General features: G+C 45.6%; 1 protein-coding gene across 1 annotated transcript in view; it reads right to left on the reverse strand.

The window, feature by feature from the left end:
- The window catches only part of stim2b (stromal interaction molecule 2b), a 55,058-nt gene that overhangs the window by 1,567 nt on the left and 27,527 nt on the right, over positions 1–25,964 (reverse strand). The window contains exons 2-12 of the mRNA XM_037976735.1: positions 25,255–25,385; positions 14,584–14,695; positions 10,417–10,528; positions 8,763–8,878; positions 8,471–8,648; positions 7,521–7,698; positions 5,795–5,956; positions 4,445–4,545; positions 1,801–2,039; positions 1,521–1,710; positions 5–312 (exon numbers count right to left, since the gene is read on the reverse strand). Coding sequence (XP_037832663.1) covers positions 5–312; positions 1,521–1,710; positions 1,801–2,039; positions 4,445–4,545; positions 5,795–5,956; positions 7,521–7,698; positions 8,471–8,648; positions 8,763–8,878; positions 10,417–10,528; positions 14,584–14,695; positions 25,255–25,385 — 1,827 coding nt within the window. The remainder of the gene's footprint in view (positions 1–4; positions 313–1,520; positions 1,711–1,800; positions 2,040–4,444; positions 4,546–5,794; positions 5,957–7,520; positions 7,699–8,470; positions 8,649–8,762; positions 8,879–10,416; positions 10,529–14,583; positions 14,696–25,254; positions 25,386–25,964) is intronic.

Consider the following 25,964-nt stretch of genomic DNA (forward strand, 5'->3'; position numbering starts at 1 on the left):
GAGCCGCTCTGTGCAAACGCGTGGTGCTCCAGGGCCGGGGACGGGGAGGTGGAGGGGGGCCCGGACGGGCTGGCGGCCGGCGTGGGGGGCATGGGCGGCGGTGTGGAGTCCCTGAGGCTGCTGCTGCTGCTGCTGCTGGTGGTGTGGGCGGAGCCCGGGCGCTCGGGCGCCTGGCCGAACAGCAGCAGCTCCTCGCGGGAGATCTTGCGGTACGGGGTGTCCGGGCCCGGCGCGCAGGGGCCGGGCAGCTGCTTGCGGCCGAGGGACGAGTTGAGGGAGTCGGAGTCGGAGCCGCCGTCCTGGAGCGGTTCTCTGGAGGAGAAGACCAAACGGACCCAGTCAGACTCTGACAGCATTAGTCCCGTGGAGACGGGTCGGACTCTGGTCCACGCGGGACATTTCTGTTTGAGGTTAAACGTCCAGCACCGAACTACGGTGGCCTGCGGGACAACAACACACGCTGCACTGTAAAACTACATTTTTTGCAGTATTAGTATCGCTTGGGATGGAAATAATTCACTAAATCAAACTGCCAAGAACATATCTGGTGTTTTAATGGGAAGGGTCACACCCACCTCCGCTCACTCCAGGATTATGGTTTATGATTTACTCCACTCGAACGCGCTCGTTTAGAGCTGTAGTCTCAATCGTTTCTGTCACGTAGAGCCTCGGCTCAGGTGCCGAAACGCGGCCACAGTGGTCCAGAATTTACAGAAACTGAACTGAGACGGGTCCGAGACGGATTCAAGCGCCACGACTCCTGTGAGGCCGAGAACCTGGTACCTTTAGGAGATGCCGCCGTTCATAAAGCGACAGTCGCAGCCCAGCGAGGTACTGGCCTAAACCTCCCAGCCGAGACGATAAGGGTTAAAATGTTAAAACAAGAGGGTTGTGATGACCGAACAAAAACAGGGGCATGTTGTTTTATTTGATTAGGTTTTTGATTTTAATGCTTTAATGTTTTTCTGACTTTTTGTTGATTAAACGTTTATCCAACTAAAAAGACCGGCGTCCTTATTGCATCTCCCCCGGTGTAATCAGATTACTTTTGTAAAAAAAAAAAAAAAAAAAAAAAGTCTTTCAGTTTTGTCTGATAAAAGTTGTGAGAATAATCAAAACGCGCTGAAGCGACGGGTGGAGGGTTCTGAGTTTCGCCTCCTTTTCGTTTGTGTTTCATGGTAAAAAGAAAGCTTTTGCATGATTCCGGTTTTACCCACCCACAGCACGGCCCGGGGCCGGAACTACGACGCAGGATCAGTGACTTTAACTTCAGGTCGTCCGTGTCAACACAGTTGCCCTCTTCTAAATAATGTCTGCCAAGTTTTCCACTCAAATGTGGTCATTTCTCACAGCCTCGTTAGTAAAACCTCATGAAAAGTGCAAAAAGGTTAGGACTGAAGGAGACATGTTGGACATCAGTTGTTTACGTCTCACAGGAAACTATCGATACATTCAGGTCGGTGACGTCTGGACAGAAACCCGACCCGATCGTGACGTGAAGTCTCTAACGCGGTACGTACCCCCTCCTGTCCACGTTGAACATCACGTGCTCGTCGTCTGCCTCGGAGCGATACGAGAGGGACGAGCCGGCCATGGACAGCAGGTCCGGGTCCGGAGACATCAGGGAGGACTGTTGGGAGCTGAGCAGGCTCCGGCGGGACCGACACAGGCTGCTGCTGCGCGTCAGCGGGGGCCGGATCATGGTAGAAGCTGGAGGGAGGAAGGAGGGGAGTGAATGTTGGAGGTTATTCTTAAAACGCACCGGCGCGTGTTAAAAACCCCCTCTGCTGTCGGACTCACAGGTGAACTGAGGAATGATGGGAGGCGTGTCCTCGTCCAGGTCGTCCACCCCGCCCGCGATGGGGTAGGGGGGCACCGAGACCCGGGGCATGACGACCCAGCTGTGGTCGGAGTAGAGGCTGGCCGTCAGGCTCGGCAGGCCCGAGTTGTTGACGACGGGGAAGCCGCAGAGCTTCTCGATCTGCTGCCAGCGGTGGAGGCGCTCCCTCAGGCAGGCCGTTACCTCCGACAGAGCCTTCCTACGAGACAAGAGCGAGACACGGGGGGGGGGGGCTTCGTCAGATTTAAGGCCTTTTCATTCTCCATGAGAAGTCAAAGTCTGCTCTCATTCACAAGGTCTCCTGACGAAAATTGCACCATTTTTGTTTGTATAGCAGCTTCATCCGCCGCTTCTCAACACAAGGCCCTGGATGGTTTACGCCAGGTGTGGTGTGATTGGTCAGAAGTTGTTTATGAGGAAAAGCCGGAGAGCTTTAACGGAGCCATTTTGCTTCTGCTGCTGCTCTGAGAAGCAGCTGGAGGCTGTTAGAAAATCCAGCCGTCTTAAGACTGTTCCAGCAAAAACTTACAAACCTGTGAGCTTAAAAAGGCCGCAGAGACACAGGCGGCTCGTCGTGGCCGTGGAGGCCGAGAGGAAGTGCGCCTCGGACCGGGCAGCGTAGGGACACGCTCCCTTCGTTATTGCGCACCATCAGATTTGTGAACACTGTCTCAGTCTGTTTAATAAACACGTGTGGTCGCAGTAAGGGAAGCAAGCATCTGTAAAAGGACAGGAGCGTTTAGAAGCCGACGGGAAAGAAACCCATTTTAACGCCGCAGGAGGAGGGAGGAGCTTCTCAGGACTTCACACGTGACCGCTGGAGCCCCTTTACAGAAGCTGACCAAAAGGATTCTGTTCCTGATTCGTTTCCTTTGATAAGAAGTCACTTTTACTTTAATTTATCCAGTTTTGGGCTCTCGAGCTTCATGGACTGATGCCTAACAAGTGGTCACTCTAAAGATTGGACTTTGTTCTCGTTTTGTTGTTATTTTCTTGATTTGGGGCTTTCAAACAGAATAAATTGTTATGTCAGGAGCAGAACCTGGATTACAGAAGAACGGTAAATATGTTAAATATATTTTTACCGCCAACCTTTAAAGACATTTAGGAACTCTGGGTTCAAACGAGCCAGAAGTTGACTGAGCTCTAAGGAAAAGAGTATTAAGTATTTTTTTTATCCATATAAAAAGTAGCTAAAGCCTCACCGAAGCAGGAGTCACTTCTCATCAGCAGCGACGCTCTCTGCTGTCACTTTGCTGAACAAACGCAGCTTAATAAAAACACTAAACTGCGATAAATCATCTGCTAACGAGCAGCTGCTGGCGTACGTGCTGCCGACAGGCGGGTGTTTCTGACGGGAGGAAGAGGAAAAACCGACAGATGTTCTCCCTCCGAAACGACTGCGTTGAACCCGATAACGTTCCTGAACGCAGCCTCGGTCTGAGCTCCGCGTACCAAACAACCGATGTTCAATTCAGACTAGTTTCAGTGTGAAGAGAGAGAGTTACAGGTGTGGGTAAAGGGACAGTTCAGGTCTTCTGAAGTGGAGTTTTGTGGGGCGTGGCTCTTTGAACGGCCTCGGTTTGTAGAAAGGGTTTCATTTTGACCAGACTGAGGAGCAAACGGCTAGTTAGTTCTTCAAACAGCTCAGTGGTTCACGAAAACACTACTTTATAAACTTTTTTTCTTTACCCAACTACCTGTGTGTCCATGTTTTATGGGTTTTTTGTGAATATGCTTGTTTTGTTTGAACCTTTTTATAATTTTTTTCATCCTCATCTGTTTAATCACTCCTTTATTAAATATAAAAATGATGTATGTAAGTATATATTTATGTACGTGTGTCTATAAATATTATTTTTTAAAATCTTAATTAAATTTTGTTATGTTTGTTTCTGTGCGGCGTTTCGTTTCAACACTTCAGGCTTCACTTGTGTCTGAAAAGTGCGATTTAAATAAAGTTGAATTGGATCAACCCTTTTACGTTGTTTTTTTATTTAGAACGACGCCATCATGGACGCATCTACAGGGTGGGCCATTTATATGGATACGCCTTATTCAAATGGGAAGACTTGTATCTTTGGGGTCATCTGAGAGGAAGCATTTCTCCAGCGGTGTTGCTGTCAGCGTGTGAAGAGTGGGAGAAGAGGATTGCATCGACAATCCAACACATTGGGCAGCACTTTGAAGACATTGTCTAAGTGGTGACAAACTTGTAAATAACTCAAGAAAGAATAAAGTTACGTTAAAACCAAGCACACCGCTGTTTTTCTTGTGAAATTCCCAAAAGGTTTGATGTGTCACACGACCCTCCTCCCATTGAAAAAAACAAAAGTTGGATCCAAAATGGCCGCCATGGTCACCACCCATCTTGAAAAGTTTCCCCCCCTCCCATATACTAATGTGCCACAAACAGGAAGTTAATATTACCAACCATTCCCAGTTTATTAAGGTGTATCCATAGAAACGGCCCACCCTGTACAACAGGTAGGACGTTAACCGTTCAAAAGCCTTTCCGCAGAAGCTCATGTCATCGAACCCGAGCGATCCCCTTTCGCTGACACGTTTCACATTCCGGTTCGCGTACGGAGGACGTGTTCTTACTTCGCCTCGAGGATCTTGTGGTCCACCTCGTCCAGCGAAGAACTGTGGGCGACATGAAGAGTCCCGAACACAGAACCCCTCTTCTTTTTGATTTTCTCGGCCTGAAAGAGGAAGGGGGAAAAAAAAAGTTATTTTTGTTGTAAATTAAATCATCCGCCCTCCCCAAAAGAAGTTTTAACACCTGAATAGGGTTGTCACAAAACTAATAACAACACCGTTGTCGTCTCATAAAAATCAGTCTGTCCCTCGGTTTATTGGATTGTCCTGTTTGGTTTCTCTTTGTACTCTTTGGACATAATATTAACACCATAAAACCGTACAGAACCTGACAAAGTATAGGAAAATAAAATCAGTGGGCGGCGTAAGGTGGAGAGATTACTGAGTGTTACCATGGCAGCAGCAGCATGAACGGTTTATTATTCCACTGTCAGTCCTTTACAGGGCTGGGGCTGCAGGTGTGTGTGAGTGTGTGTGTGTGTGTGTGTGCGGGACGAGACAGAGCTGAAAAAAAGACACCGAAAACTAAAACGCAGCAGAAGAGATGTCAACGTCTCGAACAAACATCATCCATGATGTGAGTTCACAGTAAACTTACAGAACAGTTCAGACTACAGAAACTTTTAATTAGATTTATTTGATCTTTACTACTTGAGCTGTGCTGTTACATGTAAATATGTATATTATGTTATATGTATATTTTATCTGACTGTAAGGCTCTTCGGTCGACCTAAGTTAATAAAGCTAACACCGATGTGGTTTGTTTGCGATCGAAGCACATGTTGGGGTCGACGCTCAGCTACTACCACACCCGAGTTCAGCTCCATCTCTGGAAAAATGACCGAACTATAGGCTAAGGTGGACTAACTGGAGCGGCCATCTTGAATTGGGCTGACTGTGAAAGTGAATCCGCTGCAGATCAACACCCAGCGATTCCTTCCTGAGAGTTTCATTCGCATCCGTCCGGTCACTCAGGAGAGATTTTGCTAACGGACAAAACAAGTTCCTACGCAAACATACGGTTTACATGATAATAATTTTGACGCAGATGTGCGCACCACTGGGGGCATTTGAAGCTTTAGCTCTATTGGAAGGTTCAGCCAAAATGCTGCGAACTTCATTTAAAACCAGTTTTGAGAAAGAAAAATAAAACCTAATATGTTAACACGTTTATTTATCCCTTTAGTTCAAAATCACTATTTATAATTAAAACAACTTAGCTGCAGTTTTAGCCCACAAAGCTAGTGTTCATTTAGCCACGTCGCTCTCAGTTTCTTATTATTCTTTCATCTTAAAGTAAAGTGCGATACAAATACGGCCGAGTCTATTGGCTCGTTCCACTCCACGAGTTACCTCGTCTTTGGCGACGCAGAGCTGGAACTCGGCGCTCTGTTTCTTGATGTTGTAGTACTGGACCTCCACCTCGTGCGTGAGCTGGAGCCACTTCTGCAGAGCTTCGGGCACCGAGCGCTCCGACTGCATCTCCTTCTCGGCTCGCTTCAGGGCCTTCCGCACCTGCGAGACGCGGGCCAGACTCGCTTAAAACGTATTTGTTAACGTCCTAATGGAGTGTTTTGACTGATTAAACTCAGCGATGCTTGGGGTGAAAACGAGTCCAATCTGAAAGGAGAGCACTCAGCACTGAGAAAACAACGCTGTGTTTTCATCTGAAGCCAAATCGGGAGGTGGCTTTGCAAAGCAGATATTTTAGGGGTGAAATAAAAATATAACTTTTTGCATTTTTATTTATTCATTTATTTTTGCCACATTAATGAAGACATTTCAATCCGTATCCAGCTGTGTCTAAAATACGAATCAAAAACACTGAATCCAGAAAATATACACTATATTGCCAAAAGTATTCACTCATCTTATGAGGGATATCTCATTCTTAATCTGATGTTGGCCCACTCTTCGCAACTATAACAAGCTTCAGCTCTTCTGGGAAGGCTTTCCACAGGTTTAGGAGTGTTTATTCTTCCAGAAACTCATTTGTGAGGTCAGACACTGATGTTGGACTGAAGGCCTGGCTCTCAGTCTCTGCTCTGATTCATCCCAAAGCTGTTCTATCAGGTTGAGGTGCAGGCCAGTCAAGTTCTTCCACACCAAACTCCATCATTCATGTCTTTATGGACCTTGCTTTGTGCCGTGGTGCTCAGTCATGTTGGAACAGGAAGGGGCCATCCCCAAACTGTTCCCCCAAAGTTGGGAGCATGAGATTGTCCAAAATGTCTTGGTACGCTGAAGCATTGAGAGTTCCTTTCACTGGAACTAATCAGCTGAGCCAAACTCCTGAAAAACAACCCCACACCATGATCCCCCCTCCACCAAACTTTACACTTGGCACAATTCAGTCAGACAAGTACCGTTCTCCTGACAGCAGCCAAACCCAGACTCATCCATCAGATTGCCAGACAGAGAAGCGTGATTTGTCCCTCCGGAGGACACGTCTCCACTGCTCTAGAGTCCAGTGGTGATGTGCTTAACTCCACTGGATCCAACGCTTTGCACTTGGTGATGGAAGGCTTGGATTCAGCTGCTCGGCCATGGAAACCCATTCCATGAAGCTCTCTACACACTGTTCCTGAGCTAATCTGAGGGCCACATGAAGTTTGGAGGTCTGTAGGTGTTGACTCTGCAGAACGTTGGACCTCTGTGCTCCTTAGCATCCTCTGAGCCCACTCTGTGGTTTTATTTGGCCGAGTTGCTGTCATTCTCAATCACTTCCACTTTATTATAACACCAATAACAACTGACTGTGGAGTATTTAGTAGCTCAGAATATTCATGATTGGACTTACTGCACAGGTGGCATCTTATCAGGGTACCACGCTGGAATTCTCCTAAGAGTGAATCATTATTTTACAAATGTTTGTAGAAGCAGTCTGCATGCACAGGTGCTTGATTTTATACACCTGTGGCCACGAGAGGGACTGAAACACCTGAATTCAATGATTTGGATGGGTGAGTGAATACTTTTGGTAATATAGAGTAGGTTGTTTCTACCATAACCTAAGCAGGATGCAGCTTTAACAACTTTGTTGGAAGCATTCACGAGGTAAAATCAGCCGGTCCTCTACCTGTACGAGCTCCTCCTCTGCGTATTTGAGTCGGCTGAGCTCGCACTCGGCGCCCTCCCGCAGCTCGCGCAGCCTGTGGGCCTCCTTTTTGGCGTCGATGATCTCATCCCTCATCTTCTGCTCTAGGTTCTCCTTCTCCACGGCCACCGTCCGGTTCTCCTCCTGAGCCTTTTCCAGCCTGGGGGAAGAGGAGGAGGAGGAGAAGGAGGAGAGGAAGCTGAGGCACATCCTTCACATTACCTCGACTGTCAAGAAACCAAAAAGGAAACTTCGGGGTATCTTTTTGGGGTCAGGTGACAGAACTACCAAAAACAACAAAAAAAAACAAAACAAGGCACTTTCCATCAAATAAGCCTTACATCTATCTGTGCATCATTATGACCTTAGGTTTGAGCCTGGTTGTAATGTAAAATATGCAAACTCTGAAAAAGAAAGAAAAATACTAGTACTACTACTACTAATAATAATAATAATAATAATAATATTCAAACGTGACAACCTCACAGCTGTCGAGGTCGTTAAAAGGCAGAAAGCAGTTCCTCTCAATGATAAAACTTAGATTTCAGTGGAAATATAAGTTTTAGGAGTTTACACGCAGCATCTGTTATTTAGAGAGTGTTGCATTCTATTTAATATGTGCAAATGCTGTCGACAGGCTGTTTTGCTGCATAGAAAACTACATTTCATTTAAGTTCGGTCGGTTTTATTTATTTGAATCCATTTTTATTTAGTCACACAGACAGCCTTCGCCTTGCTTTTTGTATTTTCACATCAGCTTGTGTTCTGTTAACAATGTACAACCTGTCAGACTGACAACAGGACTCATTTTAAGCCTCCTACATGAAGTGATAAAATAAAACATTAGAAAGCTGATGAAATTGGCCTATAGTGAGAAAACACAGAAATAGGACCGTAGACTTTAAAGACTTTTTGTTTTTCCCCCTTCTCACCGACTCTGCAGGTCTAAGAGGCTTTGCTCAGCGTGCTGCAGACTCTCCAGATCCTTCATCATCTGGGAAATGTGCACCTTGCTGGACTTGTTCTGGATGTAGGCGAACCAGCAGCCCCCGACGCCGATCACTATGGAAACCATCAGGACAAAGTCTTTCATCCAGTTATGTTGTGGACCTGCGGACGGAGATGAGATGAAAAAAACAAACAAAAACACAAAACAGCTGGTGACTTTGCCGCGTTTCATTCGAAGACTGTGCGGTTTTTTTTTACGACAGAGAGCGCACTTACGGAGAGGAGGACCGAAGAGCACGGCGTCGAGCGCCTTCAGGTTTAACTTCTGTTTGTGCCGCTGGTCCAAAATCTTCAGCTGCATCGACATGAACGACGGCTCGTTCGCTGCTATTCTGAAATTGACAAAGAAAAAGCGTCGCAGCGCAGTCGGTTTTAAACTCTCTGCAGCGGACAATATAAACAAGACACGACGCACGTTTATTATTAAGTCCGGCTCAGACGAGAGGTGTTCCTGTAAAGACGCACACTTGGTGTGGGAGGAACAGGTGGGCTCTCAATCAGCAGCCTGACCGTCTCAGACGGCATCGAAGCCTTCAGTTATGACATCACTTCATGAGTCAGCTGAGCGGCGCAACACGAGAGCCCTCGATAACCCGCCGCCTCCCCTCTTACAGTTACTCAGTACACTCAGTCTGGAGCGGCTCACGTCGCACATGTCCCACTGAAAATATTTAATGTCACAGTCCCTAAATAACAGCTTCATCTTCGCAGAAATGACACACATATAAATATACAGTACATAATACACAGCGTTTAAATATACTGCGATCGCTCAGAACTATGAATCAGTGCCCAGTGAGGAAACGTTAATCATGTCACTCTGACAATAATGAGGAGAAGCTGTTTGTTCGACTGAAAGATGAGAAAAAAAAAACTTAAAACCTTAATACCTCGGTTTTCATTATTTTTAACACTTCACTCCTGCGCTGCCTTCTCCAACCAGCAGAGGGCAGCAGTACACAGAGTAAAGAAAACTACTGCTGTAATAAATCATAATAGCCACTGATCACATACTTTACATGTCGGCAAAGCAAAAACATTAATTAAAGTCAGAATTTGGCATGAATGTTAGAATTACTGTCACTGAGGCCGAAGAGTGATCCTGAACACAGCTACAGGTTTCGTTAGACACCCCCCCAAACTCAGAATAATGACCCCACTCTGCTCTCCATGACCTATTACAACTTGTCTGAAACTAAATTAGAAAATCTCCTTCAGTGTGAAGGCAACCAGGACACCGCTTTGCTCTTTTGTTTGTGTCCCTGAGACGCTCTCCTGCTCCCGGCTCGGTACGGACTCCTGGACCGCTCAACAATGAGCATTTATTCACAGGTCAAAACGCTTGAAAGGAGAACTTGGCTTAAACCAGGGGTGTCCAATCCTGGTCCTCGAGGGCCACCATCCTGCATGTTTTCCTTGTTTCCCTGCTCCAACACACCTGACTCAGAGGTGAAATGACGTCTTCGTGTTCTGCAGAAGCCTGTTAATCACCCATTGATTCAAATCAGGTGTGTTGGAGCAGAGAAACAAGTAAAACATGGAGAATGGTGGACCAGGATTGGAGACCACTGGCTTAAACAAAGAGGAAAATAATCATTTTTAAAGAACTGGACTCCACTCACACGTGGTGGACATATTCAGACAATTGCCCAACCGTACCAACTTGATAACAGATGACTATGAGCTTGCTGTAGGAGTTTTGTGGACCTATCGCACATAACGGCAGAGCCCACTGCGTTCTTAATATGTGCCTGAAGACCTCGCCGAGACCCTGCAGAGACCGTCCGCGTGCTGGCTGATCGACAATCGGCCCGAGGTCCGCTCCTGAGACCCGAACACAGAGAGGCTGTTCGAGCGGCGCGCTACTAACCGAGGCAACGTGTTCCCCGTGACCCGGAAGTCCCGGAAGTTCTTCTCGTACTGCGGCAGCTCCACCGACTCCTTCAGCCACTGCACCGTGTCGTCCATGGTCCAGTTGTGGACTGTTGGGACACGCAGACGCGGGGACAGACAGGAGGACAGATCAGAGACAAACAGGTCTGGAAAATGTGTTTTAATATAGTTCTACGAATGTGTAAGTCGAGGCAACAGACTAAAACAGAACGGTCGCTCTATACATTTTCTAACATTTAGATACAACGGATCTGTAATGATCTTTTAGCATAAAAACAACAAAAACAGGACTAGCAAGTAATAATATAAAGGTGTGCAAGAAAAAAACCTTTATCTTTGTTTAGTGTGAAAAATCATTAAAGGTTTCATTTCGATGTGGCAAAGAAAAAGTATTGAGACTCATTGAAAATTGCCAAAGCCTAAATCACAACCTACTGTCACCTTTTATCCAAATACTTTCTAATTTCAAACAAAAGACGAGCTCATTTTTACACCTCCAGTTGGCCCGCATTTATGTGTCTTAGCTGTTGCAATTAGCTTCGTACGAGAACGGAGTCAAAAAAAAAAAAAAGAAAAACAAAAGGAGGAGGCAGAAGAGGCAGAAAAACTCCAACAAAGGAGATGCAAAGTGTTCAATATCTACAGCGACAGGGAACAGAAAAAAAGTCCACTCTCTCCCAGCGTTCATCAGGTTCTTCAAATTATTCGAACCAGACCTCGAATGTGCAAAAAGACAACAGATTCCACCACGTTTTTATTTACTGAACTAAAATGGAGCCATAATGAAAACGTTTCTGTGGGAATCCAATCCAATTTCATTTAGGAAGCACTTTAAAGCTCCTCAGTGGAACGAAGCGCTGCACGGTGCGCTACAACGAAACGAATGTGCACTCATTCAATAAAAATCAACATCTAACAGATAACGAAAGCCAAATTTTAAGAATGAATTTTAGGCGAAGATTTGAAAGCAGCTAAAGAGGATGCATGTCTAATTTGTGCCTCAGTTCTGGTCGCACCGCCACAAAAGCACGGCCTCCCTGAGTCCGGAGCAAACAGGTGTGTGCTAACACGATGCCAAGGCGGGAAATGATCAGCAATGACCTCAGAGAAGCAACTCTTTGCTGGCAATTCATTTGGGAAGGGTCAAAGGTCGTCTTGGAACAGTTTGGAGTCCATCGTTCTACGCAGAGGAAGAGTATTCACAGGTGGCATCCCAGGAGTGGATGATGTCACAAATTTACCCCAAAGTCAGACCGCGCAATGCTCAGAAAATGACTAAATAAACCCAAGAGCTCCAACTTCAAGCACGGAGGCGGAGGGCTGATGATTTGAGCTTGTCCTGCAGCCGCAGGATCTGGGCTCCTTGCAGTCTCTGAGTCGACCCTGAACTCCTCTGTAGACCAGAGGACTCCAGAGTCAAAGACGAGGCCGTCTGTCACCTGAAGCTTGGACCAAACCGGGTCATGGTGCACCAGGACATCGATTCCAAAGACAACAGCTAATCTACAACAGAATGGCTTAAGGAAATTCAAAATGTTGCGACGGCTCAGTGGAAGTCCAGAGCCTCGACCTGATGGAAATGCTGAGGTGAGACCCTAACAGGGCTGTGCAGAAGCGAACGTCGGCAAACCTCAGCGACTAAAAACAACGAGTGGGACAAAATTCCTCCAAAACCATCTGAGAGACTGACGGGCAGAAAACATGACTGAGAGTTATTGCTGCTAAATTTTGGTTCTACAGGCTGCTGAATCATGGGGTGGACGCCTTTTTTTTTTTTTGCTTAATTTTTGTTAAGTAAATAAAGACATGGTAGAATCATTTTGTTCACTAGAGATTAGATTTAAATACTTTTAGAAACTGGTCATTATGTCCTGATATGTAAAACCTTAACATTTGAAAAAAGGTCAACTTTGATTTTCCAATGACTGTTTACAAGAAAAAACTACAGAAAGTACTTCAGAATGACAAAGGCTGTGATTAATAATACTTCAAATCTAACTTTGCTTTAAAGCAAAGTTTAATTTCAAGCATGGAGCCGAACTTCTTATGATTTATTTTGGAATAAACTAGAAATAAACTAAAAAGTGACACTAATAAACAACCCGAGGTCATTACGGATGTTTACTGTATGTATTTTAAGTTTCTTGAAATTTTACATTTCAATATAAAATTAGATATCTATCTAAAGAAATACACATTATTTAAATAAACGTCCAATGACTGAAGTGTAGCAAACTAAACCTTAAACTATTTTTTCCTTTTATTATAAAATGAAAGACTACAGGATCAAAAACAGCCCAAAAATCTAAAAGCTGAAATAAAACACGCCCATTGGGTCACATCTGAAAATTTCCTGGGAATTAATTTCCTGTTGAACACACTTGATTTTTCACTCGCTCCCTCAGCTGTTGAACGGAGCTTGCTGAGACTTTCAGAGCTGGAGGGGAAAAAAAAAACCTGTTAAGCTGTTTCTGCATAAACACGAGCAGCCAAATTCCAGGCTCCGCGTTCAACAGCCTCGCAGACTTTGGAGGCTCTAATGAGGACTTTTTCCAGCACAGCTTTGGTCCCTCTCTGTAACCCCCCTGCCGCACATTTGCATACATTTCCTGTGAGCCTGTCGCTTGGGTTTGCTGCAGACGAGAGTTTGTGCGCGCACACCTGGTTCTTCTGCCTCCGCCTAAATGTAGACGAGTAAACCGCCGGTCCGCTTCAGTCTGACACTAAACTCGAAAAGTTCCAGCAGTTTGTTTGTATTTTCAGCCAAACAGAAGCCATCATTTTGACGGGGTCACCGACTTTTTAAAGTAGAATTTGTTTAAAAGTTAAATAAAGAGAGAGAGATTAAGGAAAGCGAAATAAAACATTCCAAAATAGGATTGTGTGCTTTTCTTTAATATTTTTAATATTATTATTATTATTATTGGCCAAACGCCATAATCTTTGCCTCTGCCTGCATTTTAAGGAAATTCTCATGAAGTAATCATCGGCTGTACAACTACCACTGATTCGCTTTTGATGCCAACCCAATTCAAGATGGCTGCCACAGCTAATCAGCCTTAACTTGGTGAAATGCATCTCAAAACGTCATTTGTAAGGTTTGACAAAATGGCGGGGACTCCATCATTTCTCATCGTAAGATAATACTATAAAAGTCAGGCACACAAGGAGGTGATGAACATTCTTTGAAGGAACGCTAATTGGAACAGTGTCCGCATTTTCCTTCCGTTAATACAAATCGGAGGCCCCCGGTCGGGTCTGCTGGGTTCACAGAGCCGGGGTCGCTGAAGAGGAGGAAGGTTTATCCGAGCAGCAGATGTGGGATGCAGTGCTGCACGATCAGCACCCTCAGTTTGTTTCACTGATTATCGTCTAATAACATTTAATAAGCAAAACTAGGCCGCAGATTCCAGAACAGGTTAAAAGGAGCGTACCAGAGCCTGGTAGGAAGAAATCTGAAATTTTGGGAAACCACACTTGCGCCATGTGACTTATAGTTCAATTCGTAAGGGTGCAAGCTCATTTGTTCCGTTCTGTGCTAAAGGCCCCCCACATGCTCGGGCGAGCTTCACTCCGCGGAGGTCCGTGCAGACTCGAAGCGGACATCTGCTGGACTCGTCCGCGCAAAGATCCATTTTTATGACCGCATACACGTACTCGGTGTCGCACAATAAGCTGCCCGGCGAGAAACGGTGTTCGCGTCGGACCGTTTTGAGCGCGACACCAAAACCTCTCGAGTGAGAATCGGCGCCAAGGATGCGGAGCGTGACCGCCGCTCTCTGAGAGCACTGGCAGGTGTGCGGTGGCTGCCCTGGTGGTGAAGAAATGTGGCTAAGGCACTTTCTCTTCTGTTGTTGTTTTTGTTTTTTTTTTTAAGACTAAGAGGAAAGCTATCTCTTTCTCCCTGTCCTGTGACGCCATGACTGAAATTTGGGAGAATTTTAGGCAATTTGTTTGAGGACAGTAAGCCCGGAGTCCACGCGGCTCACAGTCCGCTCGAGTATGTGGAGGCCTTAAGTCACGCTACTGCAGCCTTCCTGCTGTTTCAGCTGCATTAACAGAAAAGCACCCGCAACTTGAACCAGGATAGTGCGTGTAGGTGTTTGTGTTGGTGCCATCTTGGTGCAGACAGGGGTAACTTTACCTTCAGAGGTCTTCCAGCCCCTCCACAGCTCCTCCACGGTGATGTGCTGGTCTTCGCGGTGCAGGTTGCTGTGCTTGTTGGTTTGCTGCTGCTTCATGTCTTCGATTATGAACTGGCAAGCGGAAAGCAGACAAAACCAGGTTATCGAATCGTTTTTTTTCATTCACGTCACAGCGTATGCATCTGACGGCGGTGCAGATGGCTGCGCTTATGCGGTTTCGACAAAACGAGAGAGCGAGTTGGCTTCGCCTAAGTCTTGATTTGAATCCCCGCATGCACACATTCTCTTTTTTGTCTGATTTCTTCCTTTTAAGGGCTTTGAAAAGAGAAAGAGAGAGAGAGGCACCACTTCTACCTTTATATGTGTGTGTGTGTGTGTGTGTGTGTGTGTGTGTGTGTGTGTGTGTGTGTCTGAGTTCTTTCAGTTTCTGGCCGTTCTTCTTTGGTAGCTCAGAACTAAGTACCCCTGCAGAGGAGAGCCAAAGGAAACAAACTCACCAAAAGAACTGCCAGAACACCAGCAGCAATAACAAGGATGGTGGCTGACTACCAAACACCTCAAAGCATTCATCCCGGAGAACTGAGTGAATGTGTGTGGCCCGGGCCTGAATTGAAACGCAGCAACGGTTTTATTCATCTTACCTGTTTTTGATTATAAATTAGCCTGTGACCGTCCTGCTGAACAGTGTCGTACTGTTCCTGGTATATTAGGCCAGAATGAACAACTCCAGTTAACTGGGTGCTTTTTATTCAAAACTCATTTTGATGGGGCTTACTGATCACCGTTTGTGTTGATATAAAATGAGTACTACTCTCGGGGTATTCCATTTATTGCGGTGACGCATCAGTTGCTTCCAGAGCCAAATCGCACTATTTGCTAGTCCGCTTACGGACCTGCGACGGAGGAACAGCGGTCAACCGATCAAAGCAAACTACAGTCAGTGATTCTGAATGATTTCTCATTCCACCCGGATCGTGGAACTAAGGAAACCAAAGCGAAGATGTTCATGCCGAAACCGAACTCTACCTCTGTTGTAAGGAACTGGTTTGGCTTTTCTCCAAGGAAAAGAAAAAAAAAAAAAAAGACACAACAACAGTTCTGGCCGCAGCCTGCGGCAACAGGAACCGCACGTCTGACGGCAACACAAGAAACCTTTTCAACCAGCCAAGCAGCGCAGCCAGCAGGTAACTTTGATGTTTGGTAAAGGCAGTCCGTATTTTACTTGCAAATTTCTAAAAATAAATTAATTAATTAAACAGAGGGATTTAAAAAGTTTCTGTTTTTTTTTCCCCCTAATCAGCAGGATTTGGACCCATTATTGCGCGTCGATTGTCTCTGCTGGTAGCGTTACTTGTGAAGATGATGAGCTGGAAAGTGTGAACTCACGGAGGAATTAACAGGTCCTGAGTAACGAGCCACGGTGTGAGCAGCGCCGAGCTTAGCGTGCTGTCTCTAGCGTTAGCACATGCTGCCTGTACGTGTCGGCTGCAAATGAAAAGGCGCTAAAAAAAAACCTCCTTTTTCGGCCCCGAGGCAGAAAGCACGGAGCACAACGACAACAACGGGGCGCTGAAAGTTATCAATAACAATGATTGTCGGTAATATTCTGAATCGTGTAAAAAAGAAAGAAAAAAAAAATAGCTGTAGCTGAGGGCACTTTGACATTTCGTCTCCTTGTTAGTTCAATGAGTTTTAGATGTGACTTAGAAAAAAAAACAAAACAACATGATCGCAGTTAGACGGATGTTCTCATCAGCTCCTGACTGCACCGTCCTGAAAGCAGCTTGAAGATGCCTTCAATAAAAGCATTAATGGCGACACGGACATGCAGACGTGGCAGTCAACATCAGAACCCGGCAGCACTTTCGCACGTCTCCCGAGTGCGCTCAGAAAGCTCAAGGAGCGCTGCGAGGTTGACATTGAATACATAATGGCAGTCTGGTGTTGAAAGGCTGTCTGCTACAAATGTTCCTCCTGTCACAGATAGAGGAAAAAAAAGAAAAAAAAAAATCTTTTGCCTCCAAAGAAGTGCTTGAATGCTGCCCCCCCCGCCTGAAATTAAAGTCTGGCACTGACTTAAACGTTGGTACTTCTGATCAGGTGTTCAAAAGACGTAAGGAGAGGGGGGGAGCTCGAGCTGTCAAAACAACACTCCGTGACCCAATTTTTCTTTTTTTGTTTTGTATCATACAGACGCTAAAATAAACACCCGGTGATCAGCATCCATATTCACACTGACACTGATCGAAGTCCCCAGAGGGTTAGGATGAGCCACTGAAACAAAGCGTGTTTTTCAGCAGACGAAACTTCACTGTCACACACACACACACACTCTACAGAGTGAAATAGGGTTTGAACTCTCACCTGGGCGTGACAATTCGTAGCCAAGTGTGAGAACAAAGAGGAGGTGGTAATTCATTCAAAACCGGCGTCCACGACCGCGAACAGCAGCCACTTGGTGCGAACTGCAGAGTAAAACGATCCGGTTGAACTGTAAAAACATTTTACTGGGAGCTGGAGAGCGCATTTATCCTGCGCTGCAGTAATATTTTGATATCCTCATGAATTTCAGTGGAACGAATGGAAACGATTAACGCTAGAAACGTAATGTAATGCTGATGTGGAAGCGCACGACAAACCTTGTTTGTGTTTGATATACAGTATATAACTACTGGACAGAACAGGACAGAGTGGGTGGCACAGTGGCGGAGCGGTTGGGATTGCTTCCCGATCTGGGGTCTTTCTGGGTGGAGTTTACATGTTCTCCCTGCGCTCACGGGGGTTAACTCCGGGTACTCCGGTTTCCTCCCACAGACCAAAAACATGCATGTTAGCGTACACAGCAACTCTAAAATTGTCCCCTAGGTGATTGGTCGTTTGTCTCGTGTGTCTCAATGATGGACTCGCGACCTGGCTGCCTCTCGAACAGCGACCGCTGGAGGCAAGACACCAGCGTCCCCACGACCCGGAAAAGAGAAGCGGATAAAAGAAAATTTGTGTTCTTGTCAACATGAAACCGTGCATCAACTGAAGGAACCAAACTGTGAGTTTCGGAGTCGGGTACCGGGACAACGCAGCAGCGTTCACAGCCTGAACAAGTGTCTTTTAAAGCCTTTAATACCCACTGGATGTCGCAGTCAAAAAAAGCAAACACTTACTGGCAAAGAGGGGAGTAATATTTACCAACTCGCATAGACTCGAAAAGGAAAAAGGCAAAATCATTGAGCAGATTTATTTTTCTGATACTGTCTCTTTATAGCCTCGAGATATGTTCAAATGCTTCAAATGACATTCGAAGTTCAACTGATTTTGCTCAGAAAGCAGAAATTTTTTCAAATTGTTAATTCTTTCATGGAAAATGACAAAAAAAAAAACTGGATTAGAGACTATTCTGTACGTGCCCAAACGACATACGCTCAAACACTTGAATAAAGCCTGATCGCTTAAAAGTTGCGTCACGAAACCACTTACTGGCACAGCTGCTTTGCATGGAGCTTTGAGATTCTTTATGGAGCCGTATAAAGTAAGCGGAGAGCCGCGCGTCTGAAAAGATAGGTCTCGGCGTAGGTGCTTCGTGCTTTCTGTGGCTCGGAGTTGACATGGAGCCCATTAAGAGGCTGGGCTGTAAAATGGGAGAGGAGCAGACTTTTCTGCAGGAAAATAATAAAAATAAAGAAATCTCCTTAGTGACAGGGACAAGAGGATAGAGAAGCTCAACTCTCTCGGGTGTGTGTGTGGGGGGGGACAACATGTTCAGTTCTTTCAGAGCTCCGATCGCAGCCAGAGAGTGACGCAGCCCGACACAGAAACACACTCACACAGCCGCAGACAAAGAGATATTTGTTCGTAATGGTCTCCCGTTTCGAGGAGCGTTGGCAGAGTTGGATATTTCTCCCGTGAGGCTCTGTCCCTGCTGATCCCTGACAGTCACTGTAGCAGTCTGTTCACAGAGAAATGTGTGGAAAAGTTATTGCTTCTGAGTCACCATTGCTGTAGCCGGTGACGTGCACCAACCCTTCTCCGCAGACTTGGGATTACGTGAGAGAAACCGCAGAAAGGGGACTTAAAATAATTTGTGTTGTTAAGTCTTGAATTAGAGACAAAAGGTACAGTGACTTGAGGACGGATTCTCTCAGGAGCTCAGGTGATCCGTTTGAGCAGTCCCACTTGTGAAAGCATCCCTGACTTGATCATTTTTCTGTTTGAAGCTTGAACTGTGGTCAGACTTGGTGGTGTTAGCAGCAACGTGCTCCGACTGTAGCATCCACCCGTCCATTTTCTGTTGCCCGGATGGGAAAACCCAGACATCCCTCTCCCCCGTTCCACTTTTTCCCCCTTTCTACAGATTGAGAACCATGGCCTCAGACTTAAGGCTCCAGCATACTCCGTAAGACGTCAAGAAGTCCGTTCTTGGTCACGTGGTTGCCAGAGGTTCGTTTATGCTCACACCTTTCATCGTCCACGAGACACTCAAATCCCGCCAGCGTCTCAGCTCTCCTGTCCTTGTACAGATTTTTGCTTCCCTTACTGCGACCAGACGTGTTCATTAAACAGACTGAGATGGAACACGATGTATTTGTCGGAGGACAATGATGAGCGAAGGAAGGTAACGTGTCCCTACTCCACCAGGCCCGAGGCGCACTTCCTCCCGGCCACCGCAGCCACAACAAGCCGCCTGTGTCTCTGCGGCCTTTTTAAGCTCACAGGTTTCTAAGTTTTTGCTGGAACAGTCGTAAAGACGGCTGGATTTTCTAACAGCCTCCAGCTGCTTCCTCAGAGGAGCAGCAGAAGCAAAACGGCTCCATTAGAGCTCACCGGCTTTTCCGCATAAACAACTTCTGACCAATCACACAATACTTGGCGCAAGCTTCTGTGAGAAACAGTTCGGCCAGGGCGTTGCGTCCGCCTTGCGGCAGACGAGTACAAAATGGCGCAATTTTTGTCATGGAACCACATGAATGAGAGCCGACTTCGTGACTTCTTATGGAAAATGGTGGAACCTTTAGAGCAGCGGTGTCCGATCCTGGTCCTGGTCTCTCCTGCATGCCTTAGGTGTTTCTCTGCTTTGACACACCTGATCTGAGTGACTGAGTGATTAACAGGCTTCTGCAGAACTCGAAGAGCAGAGAAACAACGAAAACCTGCAGGATAGTGGTCCTCCAGGACCAGGACTGGGCACCGCTGCTTTAGAGGACCTGACTCTCATCCCAGCTGCTTCAGACTCTGTTGTGAAACCGCCTCAGTCCTCTTCACGGCCGCACCCTGAGATCACCACTAACAAGAAGGTGGGGGGGAGAAGGGGGGGGCAGAGCATCCCCCCACAGACGGCCTCAAGGTGCAGCCTTCTCCAGAGCCACAAATCACACGTGGACAGTCTCTGCTGTTCGCTGCTTTAGATTCTCAGTCATGCAGGAGATGGTACCCAGAACAAGCTGAAGACGCTTCGCTCAGCTGAGGGACTTCCTCAGCTGGAGCAGGCTTTCACCTCCAATGATCACAAGATGTCCTCTGATGAGAAGCAGGTCTTCAAGAAGCCCAGGTAATGACCTCTGTTATTACAAATCCATTTTGAAGAATGTCCGATTCTTCAGCAAGCGGCGCGAGATGCGTTCCTTTGGATTTAAAGGAAACAGTAATAAAATGGTTGAGAGGAAAACAAAACCTCTTTCATTCCGAATGCATTGTTTGTTTGTTTTTATCTTTAAGTGCCTGAAATCTCGATTACTGCACCTCCTCTTACGTGGGAGTCAGACAGTCCTCCTCTCCTCGTCTCGCCTGGCCGGTACCGAGACGAGAGGCCACATCTTTCCCATGCTTCCCGATGCCTATATTTACTACAACCTTTGGTAATTACAGCTCTCCGCTCCACACTCTCGGTCAGAAAGTAGAAGGGACAAAAGTTCAGAACAATTTTGTCAACTCATCTGCAAACAAACCTAAAAAAAAACCATCTTTAGAACAATATAGAGATAAAAAAAAAGTAACCGTAACATGTAACTATTCACTGCAAAAAACTTTTTACAGTATTTTGAAGCTAAATCTGACTTGATAAGGTTCTGTGCATTGTTTAAATCAATTAAAAGTCTTAAATGTGATATAGAGATGAATTTACATGCAATTAATGGGGACTCCAGATTGTTACAATTCTTGAGTGGGTTATTGAATATTAAATCTCAAAGAATCAACTAATTTGTATTACTTAGCCTCTGCCTCTTAACCAAGACTAATTTTTAATTTTCTGTTAGTTTTGCTTTTTCATCTTGTTTAGATTTCCAGCTAATTGGAAAAAAAGCATGTGCTAAACTGATTTAAAAACTGAGTAAGTACTCCCTTATGTTCATGTTTCTTGTTATCAGTTTACCTTTTCCTTTATCGCTTTTTTTCTTCTGGCAACCAAGCATTCACGCCACTTCTTTGCATGAATCCTTTGTATATATACTTTTTTTTTGTTCTGTGTTTGCTTTCTAATTTTCCTTGTGTTTTTTCAGGACTATTTTTGGACATCCAGTCTGTCCCAAACCTCTTTTATTCGCTCTCCTGACAGCCTTCCAGGGTAGGGCCTCAGATATTTCGTGACACGGAAGCTTTTTTTGGAGATTTTGTTCCAGTCTGACGTCGTGTATCTCGGTCCGCTTCTTTTGAAGTGTCGCACGTTCAAAAAGGCCTCCAGTTAAAAATAACGTTTCTCTTCAAAGTTCTGTCTCGAACAGTCTCTGACGAGTCAACAAACACCCCTAAGAATAATCTTTTTATAGCCTACCCCAGGTGCTTCTCAACTCTTCACGTGTCTTTGGTTGGCAACACTCCGTACAGGTGCTGTACCTACAGTACGCTCGCACGAATACGGCCTAACCCGCCCCCCCAGGTGTTCTGTACAACCTGACGGGAACTGAAAGGACCAAAAACCCTCGCCGCCCCTCTCGCCTGTGACGTGGTGAGAATTCGAGCGATTCGAGAGATGCAACCTGATCTGGTCGAACATCTCCTTGGCAGACGGGCAGCTCTGCGCCAAGAGGCGAGGACATGCACCTGCCGTCCCCCCCCCACAGACTGTGCTCAGCAACAAACCCCCCTCCCCAAAATGTCGTTGAAAGCCACAGACTCACGCAGCATTGAGTTCAGCTGTCGTCAAACCTAGTCAAATAACCCTAAAACTCTAAAAGCTCTATGTCGATGGATAGCTCAAAAAGAATTTAAATATCTGAAAAGAGCAGGTGAAGTGGATTTGTTCAAACTTTGATCTAGGACCGAGATTCACGCTTTAGACATGTTCTGAGATAAACCGTTTGTATTCATCTCCATCATTTTTTGGTCTTCAAACGCAGCCATCGTTTGTCTGGTTTAACATCGTGACGGATAACTACGGGGGATGTCAGCTGTAGCTTCTGTAGCTGAGTAAACCTAATATTTTCTGTTTTGCAACATAAGTTTCACATACACCACTATTGGTAATGAACCACAAACGTCGCAGTCTTTGGTGTTAGTACCCTTAGATATCTACGTAAATAACCATCTAAAGCAAAAGGGACACGAGCGTAAAGGTTTCTAAAGTAGCATTTTATTGAACAGCTAATGGGCTGCACGGTGGTACAGTTGGTTAGCCTCACTGCAAAAAAAAAAAAAAAAGATCCTGGGTTTGAAACTCAGCTGGGACCTTTCTGTGTGGAGTTTACCATGTTCTTCTTGGTTTTCTCTGGGTTTAAAAAAAAGCATGCACGTTCAGTTAACTGACCCCAGGTGTGAGTGGATGTTTGTCTTCATGTGGCTCTGTGATAAACCTACAACCTGTCCGGGGTCTACTCCGCCTTCATAGATCCCTGGATATGTGGGGTATCTTCATATCCTAAATGAGACACCCTGAACAGAATTGAGCAGGTTTAGGAAATGAACGGATGAACAAACAGCTATGAAATTTCTGTTTTACCTTCGTTAATTATTACAGTTTCTGTCACCTCTTTCGTGCTCTGCGAGGAGGTTGTATTTAATTAGAGCTGTCTAGTTTTTCCGCTGAAGTGCGCCAACTGAGATGACTTTTCCAATCCAACTGGTGCTGCATACACGAACTGAATCAAATCTGACGGGATTAGATGACCCAGCTTTCTATCAGAGCGACGCTCTGAAGCAGACCTTGAACTGCACGGCCCCACATTGAGTCGGACTTCTCAAAAGGCTCTCATCTGCTGCGTTTCTGCCCGGTTGCAACTAGTAACTCTGGCTTTCTTTGAGCCATAGGTACATTTAGAGAGATCCTCAATGACGCTTCTATTTGTGTCCGTCTTTCTCGCAGGAAGCTAAAACCTGTATCTCACTGGGCCGCGGCTGCTGGCGACTAGCTCGACACACAAAATTGCAAGAAAATACGTAACCATACCGAATTTGTACTTACAAAACAAATCTTGAAAACTCGAGCAACTCAAGAGTGAGGCCTCTGAGACCCCAGAGACCTTTGTGCAATTTGCCACCAGCGGTCACGGCCCGGTGAGATGCAGAGGCAAACCAACCGAACCTTCCAGTTTGGAAGGTACAGAAGCGACTCCCTGCCCTTGTACAGTTAACGAGGTAAACCAAGAAGCGGGGAAAATTTGCAGCCCCCCTCGCTATACCGCGCATACAGGCACCAGCGATCCGTGTGTCACCCTCGACGTGGGCCGGGGTCCAGCTCCAGCTCTGCAGCCCTCAGCATTCTCAGGACAGAACCGTCTCCTAAACCTAAACTGAGACTCCGCCGGGGCTGCCGGGGTATAGGCGTCTCTCACACCAGCCCCCCCCCTCTCTCTGCGACTTAAAAACCACTCCCGGTAACGGACCCATGCAGAAGATCTGACAGCAAGATCCTCGGCTCTCTCAGGCGTCAAACCCCCCCTCCCTCCCCGACGGAAACCTCTGATTTCTCTCCACGCACGTTCAAAGTGACACCAACACCGCTCGAGCTGCTTCGTGTTGGGTTCACCTTTCGAAGGGCAAAGGCACGAAATCGCACTGAACACATCCAACGCAAACCCATAAATATTAATATTACACGGCCGGTTTTCTGAACAGAGTAAAGTCTGTGTGTGTTTAATGACGTGCCACTATCATAGGAATGCTGACTTGGCTGCCTGCGGTGATGACTAACGGCGAAATATTAAAATAATCTCGACTGGTAACCTAACCCACTGTCACGAGCTGGAACTTGCCGTTTGCATTGTAAACTAAATATTTACTTGTCCTGTGTGAACCAATCTTCCCACACACATAGGTGCCGGGTAAAGTGCCTTTGTGTCAACACCGACTTGTCAAGCCTTAAATATTACATAAGATTCAGGCCTCCTCGCTTCGATCGCGTGTTGACAAACTCTTTTTGACACAAGTCCTTTTTTAAGCTCAGCATGTATATGTACCAGACTTGTTCCTGCGTACAAATTGAATAGATAAGAGGCAGAATTCTGACATTTTGCAAAGGTTTTGCCGTTAGACCCAAAAGTTTGGTTCTTAATCCCAGTGTGTCCCTGTGTTTCTGCTCATGGCTTGTTAAAATGACAAAAGCATGTCTTTCCCTGAGACACTTGAACAGCTGAAGATGTTAACTAAGTGTTTTGGTTTCCTTCAGGACGTCCTGCTTCTAGAAATGCACTGGTTGCTTGGCAGGTGACTGGAATCGGTCAATATGTTTGGTTGACCAAAGTACAGACAGATCTGGTACAAATCTGACAAACTTTCCACCTCAGTTTGTAGGGGTGTAACGGTACGCCTAAGTCACGGTTTGTTTCGTACTTCGGTATGAGGGTCATGGTTGGGTATAACAGGAAATAGAAACAAATGCTTAAGCTGGTGTTGCAATAACTCTCCCAGAAGCAGAGACAGAAAAACAAACCACCCTTGTTGGTGGAAAGGATCAAAGGTAGCAGATCGTGTATACTATAAAGTTTAAAAAATAAAATAAAAGTCCTATTTTAACGTCTTTTTCATCCAATCTGAACACGTCATGTGTCAAAAAAAATGTTTGATAAAATGTTTCTCCTAAAAATATATTACTAAATTGAAACAAAAGTCAATGGTGTTTGCTTTATTTGAATTGACCTAAAATTTAAAAAAAAAAAAAGCAACACAAAGCTGAATAAAATCTAGCTAGCTCAAAGCTAGCATGAGAAAATGAGGCTTGGTGTATGGTAAACTGACTAAATATACAAATGGCTTACCACAACACTTTTTAAAGGGTACAATAAATTATACAACCGATTGTCATACATGAATCGATGCGTGTGCGGAGCTTTTCAAACGGGCAGATCTTCGAGGTTCTCGGTGTTTTTTGTAATCAGACACGTTTTGTTTCACGTAAACTGCTTTAAATGATATTGTCCTCTGCTTCTTTTCTGTTGCGGCTGTTAACAAAATGCTTGATGGTAGCAGGGATCACCTGTGACTGACATATTCATCGTTTAGTTGACGTACCCGTCAAAAAACATCTTTACCGAGCCGTCACGGTGTGAATATGTGTATCGTTTCATCCCCTACTGGTTTGTGAATGCATCATAGCTAAGGCTGTCTTCACCTGGGTTTGAGTTTGCACAAAACATCCATAGAAAGTTGTGTTGTGGTTGATCAATGAGGAGAAAATGACGAGTTATTCTTGTTTAAAAGTGACATAATTGTAATGTATATCCTGTGTCAGCTGAATGTTCCTAGCTCACCTCCACGCTCTCGTTGACCTCTATCCCCCCATCGTTGTCGTCGTCCAGCTGTTTGTGGATGTGCCGCAGCGCCTCCAGGCTGAAGCGGTCGGCCTCGCCCATGCATGGTGGCATCACTATAAGGCAGGGATCTGGAGAGGAGGAGGAGGGGGGAGGAGGCAAAAGGTCAGTTTGTGAGTCAGAAAGCCACGACAACGGAGAGCGGTTTTTTGGAGAGCGGCGAGCCTCCGGATTCATGACGCGGACAGGAATCAATCAAAGCATTCGAGAGACTTTCAAGGAGCTGACTCATCGGGGATATCTAGTTGGCACGTAGGTGTGTCCTAAAAATAAAACCACATTCCAGAGCCACACAAAACAAGCTGCAGTGATGTACCAGCTATTGTAAACTGATATCAAACAGTTTCGTTTTTAAAAAAAACAACAAAAATCCTGTTGTGCAAAAGCAAAAGTGGTGTTTAATCAGTGGGAAGCAGCTTTCCTGGCATTCAAAGGGCAGTTATCTCAAATACCAGCACGGCTTGTCATTGCAGCTTTTAGAGAAGTTTAAAAAAAAAAGGCACAAAGAAATACCGGACTTTGTTTTGTTGTAAAGAGGTGATCCATCTACTGCATTATTACTAGAGCTTGTAATATTGGTGTAATGTTAAAACATCTGGTGTTTTATTAGATTAGTCTAAGCTAACGTGGTTCCAGCCAGGCCTCGGGGG

Source organism: Kryptolebias marmoratus, linkage group LG7, assembly GCF_001649575.2.
Source record: "Kryptolebias marmoratus isolate JLee-2015 linkage group LG7, ASM164957v2, whole genome shotgun sequence".
Taxonomy (NCBI): domain Eukaryota; kingdom Metazoa; phylum Chordata; class Actinopteri; order Cyprinodontiformes; family Rivulidae; genus Kryptolebias; species Kryptolebias marmoratus.